The sequence below is a fragment of the Strongylocentrotus purpuratus genome, unplaced genomic scaffold (assembly GCF_000002235.5).
Source record: "Strongylocentrotus purpuratus isolate Spur 01 unplaced genomic scaffold, Spur_5.0 spur5_scaffold_2, whole genome shotgun sequence".
Lineage (NCBI taxonomy): Eukaryota > Metazoa > Echinodermata > Echinoidea > Camarodonta > Strongylocentrotidae > Strongylocentrotus > Strongylocentrotus purpuratus.
The window spans coordinates 12380366-12402087 of NW_022145605.1; the positions used below are offsets into that span (position 1 = coordinate 12380366).

The 21722-nt window shown below is 37.4% G+C and overlaps 1 protein-coding gene across 7 annotated transcripts in view; it reads left to right on the forward strand.

The window, feature by feature from the left end:
* LOC594474 (CAP-Gly domain-containing linker protein 1) overlaps positions 1–21722 on the forward strand; it is an 84502-nt gene continuing 62780 nt past the window's right edge. For 6 of the 7 annotated variants that reach the window (XM_030991666.1, XM_030991672.1, XM_030991669.1 and 3 more), the window contains exons 1-2: positions 1–145; positions 18408–18756. In XM_030991666.1, the coding sequence (XP_030847526.1) occupies positions 18654–18756 (103 nt within the window). In that variant the 5' untranslated portion in view covers positions 1–145; positions 18408–18653. Of the gene's footprint in view, positions 146–11213; positions 11234–18407; positions 18757–21722 lie in introns of those variants that run through there. The other variant, XM_030991667.1, reaches the window with a different exon arrangement.

Below are 21722 nucleotides of genomic sequence, written 5' to 3' on the forward strand. Positions count from 1 at the left end.
TCGCCATACGGACACCGCGCATCGCCTAAACTTTTAGGTGGATGACGAGCTTCATTTATACCACTAGCAATTCTTGTTTTTAGACAGAGAGTAAGCCTACGTTTGGAGGAATACGTTCTTTCCGCTGTCATCTCTAAATCGTGAGGTAATATACTAAAAATATTTGATTCAATCTTGCCAAATGTATCTGCATCTGTAAAGTAATGTGAAGCAGTTGTGTGACTGTGTGTGAGGCCGAGGTGTAGGCGTATGCCGCGGTGCACGGAGGAGAATGGGTGAGAAATGGCCTAAGCAGGCGGCTAAACACTGCTGATGAGCCGGTGACGATCGATGTCGGTGGACCCGGAGTTTGGCGAGCTTGGCCTGGCGCCTTGTAATTGAAGAGTATGGTGTAGATCAGGGGTTCTCAAACTTTTTACTTTGCGGTCCAGATGTGACTTCCATGAACAGATGAAAGCTGAATTAGGTCTGAAACAATGTCCAATTATTTCCGTAGTCATCAAATTAGGGAGGCCAATGCCCAAATCTAACTTTTTAATTAGACCTACTAATAGTCTGATCGCGCACCCAATGTTGTGTGCTAAAATTCTTCCCATAGTCTAGAGATAACACGCATCCCTATGCAGCCTACGTGCATTGCGCGACCATGCAAATAAAGTCAATTTTTTTTTCTTCAAATCGAGATTCAAACCTTTATCTGTTGTGATCCTGAAGGTGATAATCAATGAATGAGGTGTCATATGAAAGAGCAGGTGAATTCCAATATTTCCAAAGGGGCGTAGCCCCCGAAATTTAAAAAATATCTTGGTCAAAACAGCAATTTAAACATTGTGTCCTGGCTAACTCTGAGGTTTGTCACTTTTGAGATATGACGCCCCGATCGATAAGTAGTCCCAGTCCTAAGGAACAATTCTATGTGATTATATTTTCGCTAGCCCCCAGGGATCACAACTGATAACATTAACAGTTTAAAAATACCCTTCTCGCTATTTGGTGGATCAGCTAATTAGGAGGCGTGCGCTCCGCTCAGTCCAAACCATGGTTACATCGCGTAACATCTCCGCGCACGAACGAAACCCCAAATTCAATTACACATTATAGTGACTGAAATTATGGTTGGCAATTCCCTCGATAAACCCGGAAGTGAATACACGTTATAGTCAATGGCAATATCGCGGAGACATCTCCGCGATATTGCCATTGACTATAACGTGCATTCACTTCCGGGTTTATTGTGCGACGAACGCCAACCATACTAGTCAATGGCACATGTCGCGGAGACAGCGTAGCTCAAGCTGCAAGTCGCGGATTGGCTTAGCAGCATGCGTACGATATGCATACGCTTGCATATCGCGCGATACAGCTGTTTGGCTAAATTTAGCAAAACAACATCACTCTGCGTGGACGTCTTTTTCGTCGATTTTGACCAAAATGATATGAATATACCAGCGTTTTGGAGGGGCTGTAACTTTTGATAGAAACATCGGTGAGACTTGAAATTTGAAATGTATTATTCTGATAACATGTTCTATTCAAATATCAAACAAAAATGGTGAAAAACGATCCCAAATTGAAAATTGAAAAATCGTTCAGACACCCTATTTTATAATAAAACAAACATTAAAAGAAAGCATTTTTTTTCACTAAGAAAACTCACCCATCTGCCGACTCCAGAAGTTCCATAAAATAGGAGATTTCCAGCTAGTTCCTATGAGGTTCCTTCTACGCCTGGCCGTACGTAATAAGAGCCTTGAAACAATCAACTTCAATTACGTTGAGAATTAGACAGGCCCGAGGGAATATGGGCGTGTCATCATGGTCATTGCCCGGACAACAAGTTCAAAACTTCGCGCGAAAGTACATTCATCATCACCGGCTAGCCTTGAATTAGTCGCACACACCGACACAGTACTGCAGGCCAGGTACGGTAATTGCATGCAAGCCGCGATCGAGCCATGCTAGCCATGGCATGGAGGGTCAAAGCTCGAAAGCCACTCATTGTAAATTAAGAAAGTAATTGAAATAAATAAATAGGCCTACCTTAGTTTTGCGATGTATTCCAATTACTATTTCCTCATGAGTAAAGATCTGACACTGCATTATCATCGATCGATAAATCCAACTTGCACTTGCATGCAGCGATCACAATACGGAATCAAACATGACTGCACGCATTGATAGATGTGTACTACTTACGGAGATATTTCTCTCCCTCTCTCTCTCTCTCTCTCACTAACCATATGATGATATCATACACTAAAACACACACGCTCAAATCATGGCATTCATTACACTTCTCAATTGGAGTATAGACTGCTCACGTAGACTTTTTTTTTTTTTTACTGAAATGTCTTTTTTTACACTTCTCATACATTACTGCACGACACTGGTGTCTAGTGCTGAGAAAAAGGTACTATGTGTGAGACTACGTCAAATTTGTTTTGCGCGCGATGAGACCGGAGCTCATAAATATTCATATTATGATGTCGCAAGACTTCTATTTGGGGCTGAAACAATGAGGTCTCTGTTCACAATTTTCCTTCTCAATTTGAGATGGCTCTAGCTATGGGGCTCGAACCAACGCAAGATTGACAAAAACATCGTACTCTATCTACCTTCGAATGTGCAGTTTGTAAAAATCTGCAATTAAAAAGATATAATCTTTTTTCGTTATATTTTCTAGTTGTTAAAAGTGACATTTGTGCACATCTGATATGTTAATCTCTATCAAAAGTTCTTTGATATTAAATTGGTTCCATATTTTTAGGCTCTACCTTCAGTCATTGAGAAGGATTTTAGTGAGCTAACCTCTGCGCCCTCTCGTTGCTGTTGTGTGCGCGCTAAGTTCGTCTGCTACAACAATTATTGGATGGAAATACGTCAAAATCTGCAAGATCGTCAACAAATGGTGAAAGACCGTTACAGATCCGTGATTATAGGTACATGTATGTTGTGGAGTGTGTAATTGTGTATTTGTTATACATTTTATTCCATAGATATTTTTTTTTTTTTTTCCCCTTTTTTTTTCTTGTGATAATTTTCTGACTTGGACGACGAGCGCACAAATCGTAGGCGTAGAAGCCTTACGCCCGGGCATTGGCCTCCCTAATCAAATGTAGGGGGCGCTGGTCCGAGAATAAGGATCGTCTGCATAAACGCGACAGACGTAGACACGTCCTAAAAAATTAAAAATAAGGATCGTCTGATGATTCTTATTTCTGATCTGTGCGATGGCGATCAGCGATGATGCTCATTGATGCATTTCACTCTTACTTTGCACCGTGAATTTCATGTACCTACCGGTACTTACAGTCTATGACTAGAGTAAAGGAGCCGGTTTTCGGCCACTTAAGACAAAATCCTATTTTTTGGACCCTTTACTTCCTATTTATTATCATTTTTTGTTCAAATCATGAAGCAAATATTATTATTATTTAAACAAAACAAGAATCCCAGGAAAAAATCACGAATTGCCATGACAATATTCATTTCAATTTTCACTGTTTCGGAGTCAGTTTTCGGCATAGCGTACCAGTTTTCGGCCGCATGTACAAAGTCAATAGGAAGCGCGCGCACGCGCCATGCGTTTCCGCGCTGATCTATAGCACTAGCGGGCGGAGCAGATATCCCACGCCGGAGCTCGCCAGGCCAAAAACTAGTACTGTGGTGATCGGACATTGGAATCTGAATTAGACGGAGATATCGTGTGTGCGTTGCGGTGTGCGGCTGCATTGATTTAATACATGCGATGAGATACTTTTGAGCTTGCGACTAGCACAAAATCGGGCTCTAAATCTGAAAAATACTTGAAATAAAGCTCATTTTATGGTACCCATATTTCTTACAGACACGCGTAAGATACTCAATTTTTCAGATTCGGGTAGCGGGACCGCCGATTGCATCGCTAAAATGTGATATTTTAGGATATATTTTTCATTGCAAATGTGGTTCTTCAGTGACACTGGCATGGTATGGTATGTGTGGGATATGTGTTATGCTATTATGCGATGTATTTTAGAGGGATTTTACCTTGCATCCAACCAATTGGCCGAAAACTGGAGCTGGCCGATTACCGGCTCCTTTACTCTATGATAAATCCTTGGGAAAACAGACAACCTCCAAAACTAAGTGAACTGGGGGTATTTTATTACGTAGAATTCATTTTTCACATTGCCAGCACGCAGATCTGGAACCCTACACCCGCAGAGCGCCAAAGAAAATAAACATCCTTGAAAATGCGGACGATCCTTATTTTTTAGGGCGTGATTTGTCCGCATTTCCGAGGATATCCTCGTTTATATGCAGACAATCCTTATTCTCGGACCAGCATTCCTACTGGTCATTGATATAAGTTTGTGATATTGTTTATACATGATGTACGTCTTTACGTCTTTACACTTACATGTACATGCATGTAGATACACTTACTTTAAAATTAAAGAGCTTAGACGGTCCAAAGTTCTGGTACAAATGCAGGTACATGTATATATCGGTGGGAAAAGTAGCCCTGTTTTTTGGCTACCGGTATAAGCTGCTTGGACATTGGGCTAGGCACCAGGGGCGGTGATTTCTTTTCATGACCGGGTGGCGTAATTGCGAGGGACGATGTAGCATAGTGAACGAGTGCACTCTTGGGCCCTCCAGAGCATGACAAGTGTGTTGCAGTCTTTAGTCGGTATTTCCTATACTTTTTTAATATTGCACTTTTTCAAATTTTCAAGGGGTAATGACCCCCCCCCCCTAAAAAAATTGAGCAGAGGGGGGGGGGGGGGGGGGGAACGTGTCCACTCCTGTCCCACCCCCTCCCCCAGGATCACCGCCCCTGCTTGGCACAAATCGAGTGATTACAAGACGAAGGCATTGATGCAAATGTTCTGTCAATCTACTCTTAAATTTTATATTACCCGGTAATGACACTTACTGACTGTAGATAACATGTACACACTGAAGAAAATGAGACTTTTTTCATACATCTGATCTAAGGGGAATAGTTACAGTTTAACCCCCAAAAGGCTGGGTTATTTTGGTTCTCTCTCAGCCTTGGAATCTCGGCCACAGAATTGGAATGACAAAAATTATTAAACTTGGCATAACCATTGAGTATCTTGTAAAGAATTTCATACGTACATGTATGTCTCAATTGTCTTTTGAATGATTACTGATTAACTATTCACATATAATCAGCAAAGTGACAATTCCCCATGGTACCCTTTGGTCAAAATCATATAAATTTGGTTTAATAAGAAAAGTTAGGGGGCCTGGTGGATTCTGCCCCCTTCCCTTCCGCCCTTTTAGGGTAAAAAAAGAAATGAAAAAACAGGGCGTCTTTGGCGTATTGAGTAGTATTGAGCCTGTACTTTCTTCTCATGCACAGCACTTTGAGAAATCAGTCAAGAATTTAATCATAAAAAAACAAAAATGTGGAAATTTGTTACTGGAGTGATAGACCTGTTCCTTACCTTCTAGTTCAACATCCTGTTCCTGATGATAATGAACTAAAATGTGATTTACATGATGAAAATACTGACCTGTGACAAGTTTGTGGTTTGATTCTCCCTGAAACGCAAATACATGTACATGTACATGTATGTATATAGTGTACATGTACACATGTACATGTACGTAAAATGTCTGATTTTGTGTCTCCAATTTGATACTTATTTTACAACAAATAGCGTTTAATTTTTATAGTGTAAATGTACAATGTACATGAAGGTGCACGCAGGGAGTTCACTGAATTTAGTGACACTCCAAGTGTGCCCCTTTTTACACTAATCGCTATTACAGCTATTGTACTGAAGTAAGTATTAAATTGTACTGTACATGTGTAGGTCTCAGTCTATCATCAGGTACTCATGATTTGTGCCATTTATTGAACAAGATACACAGATGTATACAACCTACACATGTACCAACATTTAATACACATGTACTGTACATATTGAAATATTTTAATGGATTTTTTGCCCTACAGTACATGTGCATTAAAATGCATACAATACATATAAACTTTGAAACATTTTGGATGATACTATGTACAAATGTACATGTTGTCTAACAAGCATGCTTTTAATACAGTTATATGTACAGGTTGTACATCCTAATTTATAGAGTGACAGCTGGTATTAGGTTGTAATCCAATAGCCCAGTCTATTGTAATCCATTTAGAGCTCATTGAAGGTGATAATGAACTTAGTCCTAATTAGATGAAAAAGCTTACCAATAAAATCAGTATACCTTACAGTCCATTGAAGAGAGGTCAATCCCTCCTTTGTAAAATAACCCTGACCAGAGCTCATCAATATAGTGACTCTGCAAAATAGTCACTCTGATGTAAACTGAACTTTTGATGCTTTTTTCTGTGATATCATTCTTTGGAATGTTAGAAGTAGGTCACACAATGATGGCCCACTCATAGACAAGTAGACAACCAATGTACTTGTACTGTACATGTATGTACATGTACATGTACATATGCCTACAATGTACATTACTTGGTCCAAACGTGATCCTCTAAAATACTCCTCATTAATTGAATTTTAACTGGTGGTGGTTCAGTTCAGTTCACTTTATTTTACCATTTAAAATCAAATTTATAAAGTATGTATTGTAATATAAAATAAGAAAACAAAATAAATGGTTTGGATGCCCCTAAAAGCACAGGTACAAGTATACAGAATCATTGGAACTAAGAAAATGACATAAAACATTACACACTAAACTACAGAAAAACAGGGAGAAGGAAAAGGCTAAGAAGAGAACAGTGAAAAGAGAGAGAGAAAGAGAGAAGGTGTGGACTCAAGGGAAGAGAGGGGACCATTTTTTAGAAGGGCTGTCTTAAATTCAAAGCAATTTCATCCGGTTGGGTAACTATCTAGATTTGCAGGATTTTACAAAACTCGGTAAGGGTACAAATAATTTAGTTAACTGTATTATAAAACTCCGTTGCTACAGGTTAATCTCGTACTGCAGTTGTACAATAAATGGCGACAATTCATAACTTCAACCTAGCATGTACAAAGCAATATACTTACCCCAACCCTAACCAATAGCGTAACCTAAAACCCAATTTTAAACCTCACTCTTGACTCTATCTTTAATGAAACTAAGCCTGGGTCATGTGTGGCTGCAGCATGCATGTACATTGTACATGTATTTCAGAGCATGGTGCAAGAGAGGCTTCATAGTCGTAACAAGATGACAACAACAACAACAACAAAAAAGAAAAAAGAAAAAGGAAGGACAATTACCAAAAAAATAATCAAATAATCTACATCAAAACAAACAAATACATGTAAGAAAATAACAAATAAACAAAATACATATTTTGATATATAGTTTAATATGAATAAAAGCATGGTAATACGTCATGTAGCCTTTACACCTAGCTTAATATTCAGTAATATGATTACTTGACTTTCATGCCTGTGGAAGCAAAATTGCATCAATGAATCACTTCATTTCATTATTAATAGATAGAGCCTTAATAACGTAATACAAGTCATTTCTCATGAGGAGAGAAGACAGTAACATGTGAGTCACCCTTGATCATTATATCCAGCGAACACGAGTACGTGAGGTGAATCATCAGCATCGCACAGGGCCAGGGAGTGAGCTGCATGTGTACTGTAACAGTAGTAAATGAGATGTTTTATATGCAGCCTACTGTCCTGTGGGCGGCATATACTCTGGAGATTTGTGAGCGAGATTTCTGTGGCTGTTCTATGCACGTGGGCCTGCAATATCATCTACCAACATGTATTGTACATTTGTAGGCCTTACCAGTACCTGTACACATCTTATTAAAAAGGATATATTGTGTGTGTGTGTATGGAAAGTTATTGGAGTAATATGCCGTTTTCATAATGTAATAAAATTCAATGCATACCGGTAAGTCTTTGTTAAAGGTATCCGGTAACTTTGTCTCAGATTCTGAAACAAAATCCTGGATTTAGCTCATGCTGCAATGATAATTATAAACCTTTAGGTCAGTCAGAAACCCCATGACTTTTATAAGCCTATCGCCTGTCTGATTATCAAGATATCTATGATTGGCAATCGAAACCAAATTTTGCGTTTGACAAACAGTTTTCATAACACTACAGTCTATTGGGGAAAACGAGTATGGTAAAACCGGTCACTCAAAGATCTTTACTTTTTTGAGTCACTTCTTGATCATTTTGAAGCGCGATATTTGTAGGGCTTCAATATTACACCATATCACAGACACTGATAACACGTAGGGCCATGCATCTCAGAATTAACAATGTTAAACGATGCCTTTAAGTGACTCGATCGTTATTTCATTCACCTGTTGCACACATTAGTTGTTGCTAGGTAGGACAAACATTATGTCTTGCCCTACATAACAACACATAATGCATGCAATTAGCATTCTGACCATTGAAATATTATTATTCGTAACAGGTACCGGTAAATGAAATAATTTGTAACAAGGCACAAAACTAAGATTTATGTATTAAATTTGATTATATTATGAAAATGGCCTATTCCATGTAGATTTTAATTCTTCTTTACTAAGTATTTAGAAGAAAAATAGGCTGCAAATTATACATGTACATTTATGTACATGTAAGATACAAAGGAGGAAATGTATGTTATGAATATACATATTGGATATGCAGAAGAAAGACCTCTAGCTTGCACTCACATGAGCATCATATTTGCACAACGTCTAACTTTTATAGCTAAGCATTTTAATGGATCTAACAAAAGTGGATCAGGATGGTCGGCCAAGATAGTATTACAAGTCAAGGGAAATTATTGCAGGGTTGGCACATGTACATTATTTAATGTGCAGTGGACTGTATGTAGCATATTAGACAAATTTGCCTGCACCAGCATTCATTATAAGAAAATATATCAACTACATGTACTACAATCTGTAAACTGACAAAATTCAGAATTACCAGATTGATTTCATATTTCACAAACGCACAGGCCGAGGGTGAAATATAATGCATGAGAGAAATTCTTTATTTATAGAGGTGAATATTTGTTATCTTGAACAACCAAATGCATGCAATAGTTTTTATATCAGATTGAGGGTATTTGCAATCCTTTGGGGTCAGGTCCTCTCGATTATATTTGGGTTGCCTTCGCATCAGATGCTCATACAAATGTACATGTTTAGCTACTCAGTGCAAACGATGGTTACGTGCAGGGAAGAGACACGCGCCCATGGGCAAATGTACCCATTTACTGTGCAATAAAACAACTCACAGGGTGTATGCTTATAAATGCACTTATAACAAATTTTTGATTGTCACACGACAACCTTCCAGCCAATAGGATACTTGCTCACAAATGCCCTATTTCATACTCCTATAAATGTTCAATGCAGGCAACATGTAGGCCTGTATTGTACTGTGTATGTGCAGTTCATGTACATTGTACAGTACAGTATGTGTGCATTGCATCTGTTATAGAAGATGAATAAAATGCTACCACTCAACACACCTGCTGCATGACTACAATGTACACATATCCTTCTCACATTATATACACTTGACAGAGTTGACTGAACACCACAAGAAATACAGATAAGAGAAAAACAAACACCACAATTTAGTGCAAAAACAAATATACTTCATGCAATAGAGCAGTAACAAGTCATTGATTAAAGGCCCACTGTACTACTTGTAGCTACCGGTACTTGCTTCCTCTATACATGTATATAGAAAACAATGCCTAATCAGTATTGCATTGACTTTAATAATGTATTATAATGTACATGTAGGATACTACCACAGAAAGCTGAAAGCTGTACCAGGTAATGGTTTGCCATTTTTGTAGTAGTACATAAACAATTAAACATGTATAATGTATATCAAGTATCTTGATAACAAAAGGATTAATTTGTAGATGAAACTTAGAAAGTATCGCTAATATTATTCCCAAGTTCCAAAAGTAATTACTTTCAGAAATACAATTTTATATTATGAAAAAAAGGTTACCCACCCCTATTTATTGAATTGTCCTTTTTTTTATATCTTGATAAGTCTTCATTATTATGAAGTAGCAGGTTTCTTTGCGATTGGAATTTGAACTTGAGATGAACTTTTGAAAACTGAAAGTGATTAGTGAAAAGTCCATTAAATATAGCCTTGGGGATTTTCAAAATTTAATCCTTCATTGAGCCAGAAAATGAAATTATCTTATTAGATTATAAACCTAATAAGCAGAGAAGTTGGTCAATTTCAAACAGCATAACTGGGTACACATCACTAAGTAGAAGGCTACATGTTGTACAGTATGTATGTACAACCAGGGACGTGTACCATTTGTTTCAGTTGTCTGCAGTGTGCTAGCAATAGCGTACATGTACATGAAAGGACATTAATGTGTGTGAGAAGCAATTGTTTTTAAATGCTACTTCCTCATAGATGTGTTTTATGTTCCATGTTTTGCAGTGAATATGAATTAGGTGTGTCTGTTTTATTGTATTTTGCCTAAAGATATACGTATGTACATGTACCGGTATGTATTATTAGAAGGGGAAAAAAATCCTCTGTACACAAGCATATGGAGTTTTAGTACAGATTTGTGAATCTGCAAGATATAACATTTGTATTCAAAACACGGGAAGAAGCAATACGTGTGACATCCCAGTAGGCGTGAATGGCAGACCCCTTCCTCCAAATCCAAGTTGTGAGGGGATGTACATCGAGGGGGGGGGGGGCTGGATATGGGATGGAGACGGGATGGAGACGGCGAATGCTCACAGTAATGATGAATTACTGCGGTGACCAGGAGTGAACTTGGGATATACATGGGGAGCTATAGCTTGGCTCTGTTATTCTTCTGAGCATGTTTGGATAACCCACTCTATTTAGGCTAGGCCTTTCAGTGACCCTGCATGAAGAATTGCTCCAGCTCTCCACAATAGAGTCGGAGATTGGTGAGGTGTGCACGGAACACATAGCCTGTGAATAACTCTGACATTGTGCATTGTGACCAGTATTGTATGGGTGTCTATAATTAGGCTGCCCTCAGCCAAGCAAGGGAAATAAGGGGATACTACCCTCTCAAGTCTTGATACTGCTCCGTTTGCCGTTCCTGTGCAAGCCAGGAAATCTGCCAAGTGCAAGTGCAGCGATCTAACTTTATATCCTGTGTGAGTGTGGCGATCAATGTACTGTATGTGAGGATTGTGTCATGATCAGAGGAACTTTTCAATTGAAATTGATCCATAGCCTCAGGAATTAAGACAGTGAGTAGGGCATCGTTTTACGAAACCCTCATTAGTACAAGTTCGCCAACATCCCATTTGAAAGGCATGATAATTACAACAAATACATGTATGTTTCTTTTATAATTTTAAGTATTAGGAATTTTTTTATGATGTCAGTGAACTTGTACTTATGAGGGTTTCGTCATTTTCCTATATTTTGAAGCAAATCTGCCCTGGTCTACATTTAATTAGCCTCCATGTAAGTTTATCGTATGCATGAATATTTTCCTATATTGTGAAGCAAAATTAAGGCCTTTACCTGTACAGTTATAGAGGGTGTGTCTTGTGATTCCTTTTCAATGTTTTCAAAGGTGTAGTATGGTGTACATTTTCATTTTGTACATCACAAGAATACATGTACATGTAGTATTACATTTCTAGAGTATTAGTACTAGTACTAGGGTCGCTATCCTTTCAGATTTTAGATTTTTTAAACCTTGTTTTTACTCTCATGCATGTATGTAGGCCTACATGTACAGTGTAGGTGTGTCCAAAATAAGAAACTGTTTCTTGACCCCCTTGATTATCTTCACTTTTGCAGGCAGTCATGCGTGTCACAACCCATAACTCACACTCATAGATCGCCCTTCTTTGAACTTCGCTGTACAGCTCCAATGGGCAGCTATCCAGATGGTTTAAATGAGTTTTAATTTAAGTGATGTCAAACAAGAGCTGATAACAGCTCTTTTCTCAAAGCAGCAATATGATGCCTTGATATACATGTAGATGATAGCATACAGCTGAACTTGAATATAATTTGTAGGGCATCTGCATGTAGGGCTGCATAGGGCAACTGTCAAACTCCCATATTTCCATGTTCTCATGATTGTTATTTCAGTCATGTTGTTAGTTAGCTTTCAGTTTTAATCAGCAGGAAGACCTACATGTATAAACATATGTCTGCATAAATCATATTGTAAGTCATGTACATGTAAGTGTTTATATATAAAGCACAAATCAACATACAATTCAAACAAAAGCAACTCCATTTTAGAACTTCTGGCATGTACAGTATAAGAATGTTGTGTGGTGCCAACTTTGTAAACATCATGTGGTCTCGGATCACGTGGAGAGAACAAAAGTAGTTTCTGAGAAATATTTCACATTGTACTTTCCAACAATAGTAAATTGATATGGATCATGATACATGTACCCCACCCCCCCCCCCCCATGTTTAAAAGTAGCCTTGAGGCCTATTTGATGTTCTTTATAGTAAAGGTTGTATTATCAGGCCTGATCATAACCCAATTTATTTATTTTTTCCCTGATTTTTTCCAGATTTTTTTTTCCCCCAATTTTTTTACTTCTCCCCCCTCCCCCGATTTTATCATTCTTTCTCTCATTTTAATACATGTACATCACATAATCAACTTTGGCGCAAGTCGACTTCTGAACTCTCACAAACAATGCCTCCTGTTCATCCAAGCATGATACTGAATGATTTGGGTCTTTGGGATAAAACACTCTTTCATATTGATGTATAATAATCTACTGTTCATAGATGATTTTTAAAATTATTAGCAAGTTTCTAATACCCTTTTCTCTGCACTCTATCGGAGTCACACCGATGAAAATACCGATTGAATTTTCCTTATGTAAACAAAGGTGAAACCGCAGTTTCCCCCCTGTCGGTTTCTAACTGCCGGTGAAATTCACTCGCTGTGGCGAGCCCTTGCCGGAAGTGAAGAATAAAATTATTATTACGTAATTATTAAGCCCGCGCTCCATCTATAGCTAGCATGCAGCATGTTCAACCATAAGTCAACAAACACAGCTGGTTACGATAAAGCGCGCGTATACTGCGACCTTTGACCATTTTAATCGCTGTTTTAATCGCCTTTTTCTCCCGAACGTTTTCTAACTGCACATTTCATCGGTGTCACACTGATAAAATGAGAATTTCTCCTGCTCTTGAGCAGGAGAATTTAATCGCCTATTTCTCTTTTTTTCATCGGCTATTTAATCGCCTTTTTCTCCTCTGTTGCTTTCTAACTGCCAGTTTCATCGGATGCGTCCGGATGCATCCGATGAAAATCAGTGCAGTTAGAAAAGGGTATTAGTGTAAACATTTTCTTGACTCACACTATATAGCTGGTGAATCAATTAGTAGAAGTAATGTTTAACAAAATCAAATACATAGTATACAGGTCTATTCTCAGATTGGCTTCACATGAAGAGTTGGTTGACTGATACTGTACACTTATATAGGATAAAGGTCAGTGACCCCATTGAATGTCAAGTTCACGCATCAGGTCATGTGAGATATACACCAGAGTACATTTCTAATGAGAGCGTTAACTCACATCCACGCTGCACATTCATCGCATACCTCACATCGTAAACAAACTTAGTTGGTGGTTAGTCTTTAGTCCACTGTGCAATATACAGTGGCTCCCAAATGTCTGTTTCTAGGAGTGGAATTCTAATGAGTTCTGACAGAATGTCCCATTAGGGTTTTGCTAGTAGAAAGCAGACAGGTTCAGGGTTTCCAGTTGTTTTTAGAGAGCGGTATAGTTGAGGCAATTATCATGCTGTTCAGGTGTGGGTTTCTGTCAACAGTCTCTTGTAAATATTGGATCAAGACCTGATACTCTCCAGTAGTAAAGGGCTAGTCACTTTATATCAACAATCACAATAACCATAAAATCATTCTATAGGGTCATTTCACTGCAAGTAAAGGGATCCTTGTATGATCCACACATTTTTCCATCTAACTTTATACTTGTAAATGTACATAATTATATTTACCCATATTTCAAAATTTATGTTAGATGTATGTCAAACACTAAATAGTTTCTTTAGATTTTTTAGTGAAAAATATCTTGCATGTATTCACTTATCAACAATCACGATAACCATAAAATCATTCTATAGGGGCATTTACAAGTTGCAAGTTAAGGGATCCTTACATGATCCACACATTTTTCCATTTAACTTTATACTTGTACATGTACATGTACATAATTATATGTACCCATATTTCAAAATACTGATAAGCTTCTCTAGATTTTTTAATGTAAAATATCGTGCATTAAAAAAGAATTGGTTCAATTTCTTTTTTTTTAGTACTTCACTCAAATCAGGATTAAAATGTAAAAATTAAGTTGTCACAAAGATTGATTGTTGGATCAGAAGCAGTGTTCTAGTCTTGTTTATACCCATAGTGTGAGTGATGTGAGAACCCCTTTGGCCTTTGTATTGTCATTACGTGGTGCCAATTTGATGTATGGAATACTGTATGCTGTGGGAAAGTACCATATGGTTCGCATGCAATTGTAGATAAGTAAATGTTTATTCAGTTATAACTCACCGTTGGATGGGAAATCATGGGCGTGAAAAATATTGAACGCTGTCATATTCAATGGGCTAATTGAGGGGTTGTCTACATATTGTACATGAATATGATTACGTCTTTATATTTACTCTACTATTCCTTTAGAGGACCATTGACAGACTTGCTTTAAATTACCGGTAAGCAAAATCATGTAATATTTAACAGATCTATACCCGAACTTTATGAAATATGACTTTGAAATTTGTTATGCTTATAAAATACATTAATAACTTACACATCTGTAAAGCGCTTAATAGAGACAGTGTTGAAAACTGTTGATGAATTAAAGCCCTATGAACCCAAAATACTGTTACTAAATGTACAGTATGAATACAATTTGAATGTAAGAAATACTGCAATCCTCAAATTTTGCTTGGAAAACAGTTTCGATGTGGTCAATGGAGCTACGTGTAGTACCAGTGAGCTTAGATTTCATACGACAGACCCTAGGGTTTATGACATTGTAAATTGAAGAATTGCTTCATGCCGAGAAAATAATCCCCGTCTCCAAATAGAATTAGCCTGGGAACTCTCGACTCTTGATGCTCACTACATGTACATTGTATATCATTCTCTCTCAAATTTATCATTCTGGACAAAAGAAATTCAATTTTGTTCAATATTTTGTTGCAAATCTGATAAAGCTTCAGACATATCTGACAGAGTGGAATTTTGATTTGAAATATTAAAAAGGGGTCGATGTCAGATCTCTGTGTTGGCTGAGAGCTAAAAGGACACTGAACATTAGTAATTTTGGGGCTCATGTGCATCGGGCCTCTGCCAGTGTAGAGCCCTGATCAAGTTTAAAGAAGTAGTCTATGGAGACTGGGTGGGGACTTAAATGAAGCCGTTTGAGATCCATTACCAGGTTCAAGGTTTCCTTGCCCTCAGATCTTTGCCTATTCACTCCGCAGTGGTAATTCAAGCTTGCTTATTAATTTACCCCCCATTTCCTGCCTTTTCATCTCTTGTGTCAATAGCTTCCTGTCTTGTGTGCACAGCCAAATACAACTTTCCTAGAAGGTCATTCACACAAGAGAATATTAATATCTATTCATATGAAGAAATGTATCTCTAAGTGAAAGATAGTAAAAGGTGTCGTGTGAACGCAAGCTAAGAATATTGTTTAAATCAACATTGCAAATGTACATCGTAGGTCAGTTTACACCATACAGTGTATATATATATTAGTGTCATCGAAATGGGCATTATAACTCCAAGCTAAAAGGATACAGTTTACCAGTCATATTAGCATGAGGGCTTGCTATACATGTATGTTAACCCCACCAAGTAAATAGTAATACAGAAAGTTATTACAGACCTTTATTTTATTTGATACAATGTTTGCACAATTATGCAGGTGAAAGCCCCAGACTCCCTGTCAAAGTTCCTTTCATAATGATACTCAATCCTCTATATGACTATAAAAAATTGTCTGTACAACATGACCCAAAATTGATCTTGAGTTTGCTTGTAGCTGTAGAGTTTTGGTTTAGCTATACAATGAGTTTTTGTTTGTCTGAATGTGGATATTAAGGAATAACTTAAATTTTGATTGATGGACAGATCATGGTGACCACTTTGTTGTACTCCAGAAAATGCAATTTACCTCTAATGATCTGGTAATCTCAATTTCACAATACATTGGGGTTAGTTATAAGTTTCAATCAACACCGGATGTTTATATTTTCTATTTTAGTGAAATTTTATATGTTCATAATGTTCTTAATTCTGACTTAAAACACAATTTGTGCTGTAAGAGGGTAACATTGATGATAATGTTTTAGAATTCTTGACAAAATGTGAAATTGATACCCTCAAATCCTTTGAAACCCATGTAATAAACACTACTGTACTGAATGTTCACATCCCCTCTAAATAAAAAAAATTAAGGGGGGGGGGGTGGGGGGGGGAGGGTCAGATTCGAATATTAGTGCAAATTACCTAATGATACATTGTATAAATCCACCTAACGGTAATCCATCTACTGTTCATTAGGTGCACTTAAAGGATCCGAGTAGCCTTTGAGTTAAGATGGATCTGTTTCTTTACAAACCTACATGTATCCAAGCATTTTATCCATGCACTTCTATTCCTTCATTATATTGTGCATACAACTGTACAAGTACACTGGAGGGTCTTCGTGTGGGCTTACTAAAATATTCCGTAGAAAAACATTGATGTCAAAGAAAGGGGCTAGCTTGTTTTTTTTTCTTCTTCTATCTTTGGTCCTCACCTCTTGCAAGCACTTGATGGATTTGGGAGAAGGCTTTTGACAAATTATTTTACATACTGTAATAGAATATACATGTATGAGAACTCAAATCGTATGTTTGAATTAAAATGTTTTTTTTTTGGGGGGGGGGGGGAAACCCCTATTTCAAAATGTTAAGTTCAGTTACATAATGATATCTTCATTATTAATGCAGTTCATGTGATAACCGGTACCCATAATAAATCATTTCAGTTTCAGTTTCCTTGATCCTAAAAGCAATATAAACTTCCACAAGGCTCAGTTTCACACACTGGGCATGGCCAATGGCTCCATGCCAACCTCCTATATCATATCTAGATGCACATCAATGCATCTGAAAGTGAGATACATGAATGCTATGATGTACATGTACTGTATATGCTCGCTAATTTGACACTGAAACACAATTCCATATGGTCCCGAGTTAAGCCTAGCTCTGTCAGTCAGTCTCTGGCTGTGTCAGGAGAAGTCACATGCCCAATCAGCTGAGAAAATAACACACCCTCAACGCTGAACCGGAGAGGGCAGTCCTTGCCTCTCATTCTCTACCCATTCTTTTTTACGATTGTTTTGGGGGATCGCGCAATGAGTGGAGACACCGTGCTCTGCATGTGTGGGATGCTTGTAAGGGAGGAGGACATACATGATGGAAGAATACAAAACATATAAAAACAGATGTAACCGGGACTATACATGTACATGTGTAGATGTAGAAGTGTCTGAACTACGTGACTATGTATCTACATGTGTGCATACACTGTAGTTGCGTAGTTCAGACACTTGTTATGCACTACATGTACGAGTAGCAAGGGCCTATGCAAACTACATGTACATGTATGATCTTCCTAGGCAACGTTGTGGTACCACTGTACAGTATCTCTGCTACGGTGTTGTCTTGTTTGTGGCATTTGTCCACACACTTTCATTGTCCTGACCAACAGTCTGCGGTAAACCAGGGCCAGGTTTCATAAAACTTGATATCAATAACAAGTTACAATTATTGTTATAAACTCCTGAAATCATGGCATCTGATTGGCTGAGAGCAAATTTGTCATAGACATTAGGCATTTGTTATTGATAGCAAGTTTAATGAAACAGGGCCCTAGTTTTCTTCACAAGGCAGAAATGTGTATTGCTTCTGTGATATCAGTGGGATGCATGTACAATTGATACAAATGTTACTGTCTCATAAACATGTTAGCTACATTTGCAGCAAGTGTTTTCTCTGGCCTCCAAAACTTCAAGGGGTTCTTGAACCCCAGGATTTGATGTGCATGTGCAACATGCATTTTCAATAAATCCTGTTGCAGTTTGAGTTATCTTTGGCTTGTTATTCAACAGATTGACTTTTGGATGGTATCATTTTCATTAGCTTGCGTTTTGGTTAAAGTGTACTTTGACTTTCCCTCAATGAAATATGTTACATTTCGGCTTTTGGAGACAGAAGGGTATTAACTTGTGCTTTAACACAGAGTTCATGCCCCTATGCTTCAGAACAGATAAATATGTTATGAAAACATGTAGGAAATTTAACCCCATTCCATATATTTCTGTTCTCTATGCAGATCCTCTTACTGATCATTTCCGGAGAGTGGGAGTACATATAGCAGACAATTGTATCCAGAGTTCTTGTAAAATGGACAAAGCTTGGCCACTTTTTTCACGAGTAGATGCCCAACAAAACTGAACAACCGAGGTTGAACCGTGCGTCACGATCATATCTGTGATGATTTCGGCATCACTAGAGACTTCACTTTAGTCCAGGAGAACAAGGAATTTAACAGTTTTTAAGGAAACTACCAGCGGTGGCGATGGCGTCTCGACCATCAGGGTTAAAAGCGCCCTCTAAGATTGCCAAACCGGGAGGGGGCATACCACGTCCAGGCTCGCTTCAAACATCTGTTAAAGTTGAAGGTACGTTTCAGTGTGGACATTTTTGGACATTTTCATGTTGATGATGAAAATACAGATTCTGAATGCAGGTTTACCTTGGATTTTATTTGATTCCCTAACTTTTTGGAATTGAATCTGCTGTTTTTGATTTTGTTGTTTTTGATTTTGTTTGGAGTTACTTTAAATCTTGATGGTATCATACAATGAATTTACATTTTCAAGGGATTTCCGTTATGTACTGTACATGTGCACATATTTTCCTGTATTTGTTGCTTGTGTCCAAATACACTAATACTTGTATGTCTGTATTATTGTCAAGAGTAAAGGTATACAATGTTGTGTTTCAGTCCATGTATTTTAACTGTCACTGTGTTTTACATGTAAATGATTAACATTTCAAGAAGCTGTCCTGTTGCTTTGAGTGTGTGCACATTAAATGTATAATTCTCAGTTACAGATAGAAAAAAAATGGGGGGGGGGGGGAGTGTTGCATTGTCTTGCCATAATTTCAAACAGATACAGTACTTTTAATATTAAAGCAGATACCATTGTCCTTATTTTAGTGTTTGGGTCAACAAAATGTTATACCCGGTAGATGTGCTTCAAAAATTCCTTTTCTGTATGTAATGTACTAAAGCAGTATCAAACTTACACTGACCTGTTCCTCTCATTTTAACATCAGGATGGACTTCGCCTTCAATAAAATCACAGCATTCACTTTCAAAGCCCATTTGGCATTTTTAAAGTTTTTAGCCTATATAGACTCAGGGGTTGAACTGTACCTTAGAGGTTTAGATCCCCCTTTTTTTCTTAAGAATTAAAGAAAAGGTTAAGATTATTTTCATTGACGTCATACTCCCAGGTCTCACCCGCATATCTTCAAATTGCGAGGAACTTGAGAATTAGCTTCAAGTTCATGATGTCACCAAGTCATCCATTGTAACTCTACAATTCACTTTTCTCCTAAAAAAAGACTTATCAAATCAAATATGCAATTCAGCACAATTTCTGAGTCAAAGTAAAAATTGAAATGTATAATCGCAACCCAGCGTCCATAGACGCATGTGTACATGTACGTGCTGTTCATATCTCCATTCCATTTCCTATATTCCTCTATTCAGGAAGCCTGCTAAACTTCAGATAGGGCAAACTTTAAGTCTGGGTCTGGCTTACTTTTCAGTGCCTTGTGTCCCCAATTTTTTTTTTTAATGTGTGTGTGTGCATGCAAGATATAATGTACATGTATGTATGTTACAGAAAGAGAGAGAGAGAGAGAGAGAGAGAGAGAGAGAGAGAGAGCCAGAAGGATGTTGTTAACTGAGCGTTAATGCCCTTTTGGTTCTGAGTAGAGAATACTGTTGAAGTCATTTCCTATCTCAAGAGTATTATTGCATGCTCGCGTTCAAGGATGCCTGGGAAGCAAATATTGTAGTAACTTTTACCCTAGTGGAAATAGCAAATTTATGAAAAGGGAAGTGTTTGCATTTATGTAAATTGCAATATTTCACGATTAAATTTGCCTTCAACAACTAAATTATTCATACCCCTTGTAAATTTGATGTTACTATGTTTTTTCGTAACTCGAGAATGAAAGGTGGGTTGGTTGAATCAAGGCCTTTTTTGAATACTTTTAGATGTAAGCTTTGATATGTCATATTCTCAAGAACCATAAATGGGGGACAAATCAATCTTTCACATACAAAATTACAAAACTTGGTAGAAAGAAATATACATTTAGAATATATAATAGTACAATAATTTGCATAAATGTTGGTCCATATTCTTCTAAACAGCTCTGTAAAATAACGATAAAAAGATCTGCTACTTTCACAATCAACTTTATCAAGGCATTTTTACTTTATGAAAAAATTAGACACACCGTACTGTCACTGTCTACATTAAAGGTAAAGACCAGTTATGGTCATGCGATTGCATTGTGAAAGAAACGTTGTGGAATCGATCAGAAAAGGTTGATCATCTAGCATCTAGCATCTAGCATCTAGCATCTGCAAGGTTCTGGAATCATCAAAATGATAAGAAATTTGGCCCATTCTTCGTAAAGTTACAAGCACTATACACAGAAAGATGTATATGGGACTACCCTATATCTCTCACAGACCATGAGAGAAACAAATTTACCAAATATATTAGTAGGCGGTTTCCTGGCAAATTTTTTATCATCATGTATTAGTCAAAACATATTCTTTCACATGATTGGTAATGAGAGCTTCCATATTATTTTTTGAAATTGGGGCGTTTCCAATACTGGTGTTTACCTTTAAATATATACTTAATTTCTATTTTTTTACGTTTTGAAAATGGTAGAATATTTTATGATGTTCAAGTAAGGAAATAAAAGTAAATTCTTTGAATTCATTTATATTCATCTATTTATACAAATTTTAACATTTCTAGAACAGATTTTACTGTTGTATACTAAATACAATAAAGAAATTGAAAGTTAACCACTGACAAAATAAACTGCTCTGACAAAGTGCAGGAATTAAAATGAAGAGATTAAAAGCTATCTAGAGAGCTTGAAATACCAAGTGTTATATTTATTATCAATAAAAGTCAGAGTTTGAAGATGGGCGGAGATTCTTGAGTGTAATTGGATGAAGTTTGCCTATCAATGACAAGTAGCTATTTTTATGAGGCATGTGACACTTCAAAGATGAATCCCAGATATGGCTAGTGAAATTGAATAGAATAGAATTGAATAGAGATTTGACATTGGCTTTGTGGAGAGGGGGAGACCAGGGACCCGTTTCAGAAAGCCCTTTTTCAATGACAAATAGACTAAAATCAGTGACAAATCTGCTGATAATCAATCAGAAGCAAAGATTTTGGTTGCTCAAAATAACAAAAACTGTCATTTGTCACTGATGACAAGTTTTTGTGAAACGCCCCCCTGTGTGGAAAGTTTGCTTTATTCATACTGAAGTAGAATTGGATCAATGGATGTATGGATGGATAGGCGGATGGAT